Source organism: Papaver somniferum, chromosome 7 (genome assembly GCF_003573695.1).
Source record: "Papaver somniferum cultivar HN1 chromosome 7, ASM357369v1, whole genome shotgun sequence".
NCBI classification, from domain to species: Eukaryota; Viridiplantae; Streptophyta; class Magnoliopsida; order Ranunculales; family Papaveraceae; genus Papaver; species Papaver somniferum.
This window is the reverse complement of record NC_039364.1, coordinates 152,794,588-152,801,124: the sequence shown is the minus strand read 5'-3', so window position 1 is coordinate 152,801,124 and position 6,537 is coordinate 152,794,588. Positions and strand designations below refer to the sequence as shown.

The 6,537-nt window shown below is 38.2% G+C and overlaps 1 protein-coding gene and 1 pseudogene across 1 annotated transcript; one reads left to right on the top strand and one right to left on the bottom strand.

The window, feature by feature from the left end:
- Positions 1-896, top strand: LOC113298788 (phytosulfokines 5-like). Its single transcript, XM_026547620.1, has 2 exons — positions 1-326; positions 436-896. Exons 1-2 carry the CDS (start codon positions 84-86, stop codon positions 556-558), a joined length of 366 nt encoding a protein of 121 aa, XP_026403405.1. The 5' UTR covers positions 1-83; the 3' UTR covers positions 559-896.
- Positions 897-964: 68 nt separating this feature from the next.
- LOC113298787 lies at positions 965-5,921 on the bottom strand (annotated as a pseudogene).
- Between the last annotated feature and the right edge of the window lie 616 nt (positions 5,922-6,537).

The following is a 6,537-nucleotide window of genomic DNA, read 5'->3' as shown; positions in this document are numbered from 1 at the left end:
GACAGGCATCACCATGTGATTTGCAAGTGCTATGATATCTATATATATGCCTACACCTGCATGTATTTTTATAACACTCACCTATGCTCTCACTGGAAATCGTCTCTCTCTCAATCTCTCTCAATAAACTAGCAGAAGTGCAGAACCCAGCCATGAAGTCTCTTAAGGTTATTTCGTCTCTACTATTCTTTTCTCTCTTAATCTCATTCAACGCAACAACAGCATTCCGTCCTCTAAAATCCGCAGTAGACGAGAATTTAACTACTAGTGGGTTATCTCATCAAAATGCTCCCATGCTGGAGGTGTTGGCAAAGGATTCGATGAATGTAAGACGATCATGAACTTTTTTTTTGTTTGCCTAACTAGTGTTTTTTCTTCTCTCCAATTCCTGGTATTGATTATCTTCTGTATTTTTTTTTATTTTTTTTGATACAGTTGATGGGAGCAGAGGAAGACGAAGAAGAGTGTGGGAATGGAGATGAAGATTGTTTAAAAAGGAGAATGATTGCAGAGGCTCACTTGGACTACATTTACACCCAAAGGCATCATAAACCTTAAAATGGAGTAGTATTAGTTTAACTATCAACAAATTATTAACTCAAGAAATTCATCTAACACATGGGTATAGAGTACATGAATGATTATCTTCGACTGTTCTTCATTTATAAATAATCTCCAACTTTGAGAGATCTAATAGCATAGATAGAGAGTGTGTGTTGTGTGAAAGGTATGAGTGTTGTGTATGTGCCAATAGCACGTGAGAATTATACAAGAGACAGAAGAGAACATATGTATTCTCATCTCTGTCCTGTATACATTCTATCTTCTTTTAATCAATCTTTGATTTCAAATTGTCTTCAGTAAACCGTAGACATTCAATATATTAAATCTTAGCATGGGACCTGAATGTTTCTCAGGGAGGGGTATGGTCCACATCTTCCGTTGTTCTTCGTCTCTGATTCATCTTCAAATTCAGTCCGGTTTTCTTTGAAGTAAAGATTTGTTCCTGGAAGTGGTTAGCAGTTGGATTTGATCCTGATGCTTTTAAAGCAACGTCTTCAAACATGATTAAGCATGCATTTGATCCTGCTAGTACAATATCTCAAGGAATAAGATTTCCACTTTAAGGAAATGGCAGCGAACATTTCATGAAAAAAGCGCTAAATGAAACCACTTTAAACATATCGATAGAAGAAAATATCACAAATAGATGTATATTTCACCTGAAGAACATTGCCCTGTCGGCCTGTCCTTACTAATGATGACCATGTTGGAATTTCTACTTCCACAGAGTTATAAAGCCAAGCACTATGGTAGCCTATTTCGCTTGGCTATAGCTCAAGTATAGCAAAATATAACTACTATGGGCCATCTCTTGGCTTTATTTTGACGGTTTCGCTTGGCTTCTCCAAAGAGTGTTCCTTTTTAAGCTAAGCGATGCCTCACGGAAACTGAGTTTCTACATAGAAAGTTACTTTACAGAAACTCAGCTTTTGTTGGGTTTTGGGCGGAAGCTGATTCATTTATTTAACACTCCTAAGCTATAGCCAAGCGAAATGCCAAACCATAGAGCTTGGCCTAGAAATTACTTTATCTCATAGGTAACCCTATGTTAGCTGATTCCAGTGATGACTTTCTGGGATGGAATACTCGTAACTCCTCCTCAGTCTCTTCTTATGTAATGACAGGATCGAAGACCCATTGTTTTACATAAGTTCTTGCGCTTGTCAGTTTTGAACACTATAGGCTGACTCTCTCTCTCACTCTGTAAAATGCTTCATCTCCCATATCTCAAAACCAACATTAGAAACACTACAAAGCAAGCAAAGGCAACCTCTAAACAATTGAACAAACTTATAGATCAGAATCATCCGTATGTTCAGGTTATGGTATTTCTTTGAACATCCCCGTCCATACCCGTAGAAATTCAAAACTCGTGGTTGAGACATGTTACTTGAACCCGAAGTTGCTACCAATGGAAAGCTCCATTGAGAAACACCCCAGGCTCTCCTCTCGAAGTTTTACACGGAATGTAAGGAGCATATGTCCATGCATCTGAAACATAAGTATGTATCTCCGTTTGAGAAACATCCATTATTTGGTTGACAGTAAATTGACACAAACTTGTAATCACAAGTTTTGGAATCATAACCGACCCCAAAATATTTGGTCAGAAATCCAAATGGTGATCTCATTTCTTTACACTCTGCAGTACATGGATTCCCAAATGTATGACCAGCATGGTTTGCACAAACCAAACCGTTACAACTACCCACAATTTGAATACCTCCAGCTCCACAGAGCTTATTGAATTGGTGCACAATCTTTACAGCATCCTCACTAGATAACCATGATTTTGATTCTACGTTGTATTTGTAGTCATAAGGTACTAGTAGTCTAACATAATCATGTATAATATCTTAATTAAATTTCGTATTAAGAAAATTAAGATCAAGTAACTTACATCATGACTTGTATACGCACCTGAATCTTACGATAGAAATTAGCGGTAGGCGTATCAGAATTTCAATGATTAGATCTTCTGTAAGGTAGATCAGCTTCCTGACTCCTCGTTTCCATCCTAAATGGCAAACAAAAAAATTCAGTTTTAGGATTTAGTTTACGTGTGTGTGTGTGTGTGTGTGTGTGTGTGTGGGGGGGGGGGGGGGGTTTGAGCCTGCGTACATAAACAAAAAATAGTTCCAAATAAATCAAAGACCTCTATAAAGATCTCCTGACCAGCTTTCAGTTTCCCTTTTAATGCAATTGTAATAGAATTTCCTACTCCCATATGGAACTTGTAACCAGTCCTATTACTGACTGATAGGAAAATTAAGATAAATAACAGTAATGCATAGCATTGTTACTAGCAAGCAAATTCAGAAATCAGTTGTATTGTCTTACCAAGAGTCATTGTCCAAGAAAATGGATACATGCGAAGCCATGACTGCACCCAAATTCCAGATCCTGACTCAAGTCTCATACCTCAGAACGCCTGCAAAATTCAGTACTTCAAATTCTATGTTATTGAGCTGATCCAGCAATTATATAGTACGTGAAAGACCATCAGTTGAACAGAAGAAGGAAGAGAAAAGTAAGTAAACAGAATATCTGCCTCTGTGTTGGATTATATCTGGATTAATTGTGCAAATCCTAATTAAACAAGTGCATGAGTTCAAGGAGAATGAGCAAAAGAAAATTATAAAGCGTTTATTTTAGTCAATCATTCAAACGTCAGAAAACCTTCAACCAGGAAAATAAATATGAACCATACTATACTATCCTAAATGGCTATTATATTAGTTGTCTGGACTGCTATCAGTGTCATTGAAAGACAGTTCATCACCGGCCCACATATTACTTCCTGAACCTCCAGCAGCTTCCAATTCCTGGTCCCACAGATTCGAAAATCCACCTATGACTTGAAGATCTTGAGGATCAAAGTTGGCAAGATCACCCCATATATCACTGGTAGAAGTAGGCAGACCAAAACTGATTTCGGATCCCTTGCTCCAGATGTCGTCCTCTTTAACGATGCTTTCAACTCCTGGCGACATAAAGTCAGGAAATGTCTTCTCCTTCGCCAAATCCTCCGCAAAGGAGACAAAAGGTTCCCCCAACAACTTCAGGTTGACCGTTTAATACTTCCTTGCCTCCCTGACATCCCAGAGATCCTACATCCAATATCTCCATTCCCATCTGACCTGAAGCACCCACAAGTTCTTGCACTAATTCATTTGAGGCAACGTTCCAAACCTGAACTTGCTTATGAGTTGCACCAAGCTCTAGTTTCCCCACCATATCGTCTAAGAAATTGTCAGTTAGATGCTTATCTGTGACAGGTTCTTCTATATCTGAAAGTGCTGAAGAAGCAACATGGCACAATTTTGCGTCATAGTTCACGATCTTCCCTTCTACAGATGAAGCTAGTTTACAGCCATCAGCTGACTGTTGCTTGATGAATTTTCTTTTCATCCTTGGAGAAGTAATCTCTCTCTGCTTCTTCATTAGCTGAAGACGGGACAAGAATACAGGGTTCTGTAGAACTTCCGCCAAGAATGAAAGCATCTGCTTCTGTCTCTGTTCTGCCACTGTCATCCGCTGTTTCATTGCCTCTACCTGTTCAGCTCTCCCTCGATGCTCTCGGTGCAGGTTTGAGAGCTCCTGCATCAAGAAATTCCTGTCATTTCTCAACTGCTGTACCTCACCATCCAATCTGGATATCCCTGTTTCACCAGTAAACTGTGAGAATCCCCCAATTTGCTGTCCTTGGAGAGACTTGCGCCTGTGGATGTTTTTCAACAAGTGCCTTCTCCCACGTAAAAAATCTTCATTTGCAAATTCCCAGCGATCAGTTTCAACTTTGCGAAAACCCTGAGCACAGTAACCAACAGAGACTCTAGAATCAATGGGTCACATCTAGAGAAACATAATACACAAAAACAATTATAGGTTTATATGTTAAGAACATCTGATACGAGATATGTCGCGTCCCTCGTGATCATTCACACGGACAAGATCTAATTACCCTACAAAGCCAATCTGTAAGCAACTAAGCAACCATTAAACAAAACAACAATATGAGATTACAGGGAGAGATGAAAATGGAATTAAACACGGAATGAGGATTAATATATCTTAAGATACACATTTACTACCTGCGAGACTCCCACCGCCTGCTTCAGTGATAGGAGAAAGATAATGTTTTCAAGTGGCAAGTCATACAGAAAAATTCCAGGAAAGAATCCAGGTGTGCATAGGATAAAAAGAGTGACCCTTCTATGACTATTTCCATAATCTATGCCATGGAGTTGCATCGACAAATACACAAACTTGAGATACCAACAACAAACATCAGAAGATACGAAACTAATTACAACTCTCTTGACCGCATTAGAGCTAAAACAACACAAGAAACATAAATTTCATGAACCAAACAAAACATTGTAACAATCCTTGTCCAGCCAAAAGAAGTGACTACTGTCTTCAAAGGTTTCCAGACCATAATTATTATACTAACAATCAAAATCTAATGGAAGTAATCAATCAAAAAATGTCTGAAAGTCCAATTAAACATGTACAAGCATTGACAAATCTGAGTTGTTTCCCAATTTTAATAATAAGGCATGTACCTTGGCAGTAATCTACATCGATTCTTGACAAAAATAGGTTACAAAGCGATCAATGAAACGAAATTAGGAAAAAACTACACAAAATTACAAATAAACTACACAAATTTACAAGAACAAAAAATTAAGGGGGGGAAATTACAAACAGAGTACAGCAGCCATTAGAGGCTGCTTTCCTACGATACCCACATAAGTATTTAGCTGCCGAACAAAACTGGAGAAATTGTTGTGCTTAAAGTTCCGCGGAAGTACAACTTTGGAAAATTCCATCGGGTCCAAAACCACAATACTCTGACCATTCAATCCCCAAGAAATCACCTTATCCAAGGAAGGATCATCAACTAAATCATAAGTTTTCGAGAGAAATGGAGGAACAGGATTACCTTGTAAACATTCTAAAGGTTGAGGTATTGAACCCACTCTTGTATTTTCCCCCTTAATCTTCAAATTACTCTCAGAAAATTTCTCTCTATTAGAATTTTCTTCTAAAGAAAATTGTTTTATAGCAGTAAGTGGTTCGACCATCAGTGGAGTTGAAGAAGAAGAAGAAGAATCAGTAAAACCAGAACACTCTCCATGAGTACTTCCTTTTTGTCCTAGAAACATCGAAGGCGGAGATGGAAATGTTCCAAATTCCATCACTGGAGAAGAAGTAGAAGTGAGAGATTTATTCATTTTGATCTAAGCAGGGAGAGAGTTCATTTGTAAGAACACAAGATATTTTCTGGGATTGAAGAAGGGTTTATATGGGTTTCGGGTACTTGCCGCCTTTACAGCGGAGAGTTTTAGATATTTTTGTTCTTTTGGTGTGGAAACCTGTGAGAAAGTCGGTTAGATTTGATGTGTCACAGCACCGACTTACTGTAGCTTTACACGGAATACACTGTTCAGTTACTTGGCTCTAACGTAATTTGACAAACACCTGAGGGACCTGAGAGTATATACCCTTCTCGTGTGACACGGCTCAGCCAAGTATAAGATGTTACAGATGTTTGTAATTGTGTGTTATGTAGGTCGCCATGTTATAGACGCTGTGCGTGTGTTAAGCAGACCAAATTTGTGCACTCCCTTTAAAACCTGGGTGGGTGTACATTCCTGCTCGAATTGTCCAACATTTTGGTAAGTGGTCCTTGTATTTCTTCTATTCTTTTTTACTTTTTTCCTAAAATTTCTTTTAGAAAAAAACATAAAAATAAATTCCAACTTGAGCCTTGACGTGTTCAATTGAATTACTAGTTTACTACAACACCCGTATTCATTTAAATTGAAAATTTGTGTAGGTTGGGGATCACTTCCCACTTTAATACGGGGAATTCAAACTCAACCATACCACTTCCATATAGGATGATATAGGATGACGTTAAAAATATAATCACGACGCACGTTTTCATTTAAATTGAAAATTGGT

Bases quoted from the DNA above. Each gene is read 5' to 3' on its own strand.
- LOC113298788 (XM_026547620.1), top strand. From the start codon at position 84: ATGCTCTCACTGGAAATCGTCTCTCTCTCAATCTCTCTCAATAAACTA. The intron at 327-435 runs GTAAGACGATCA...TTTTTGATACAG, and splicing joins TGGCAAAGGATTCGATGAAT to TTGATGGGAGCAGAGGAAGA.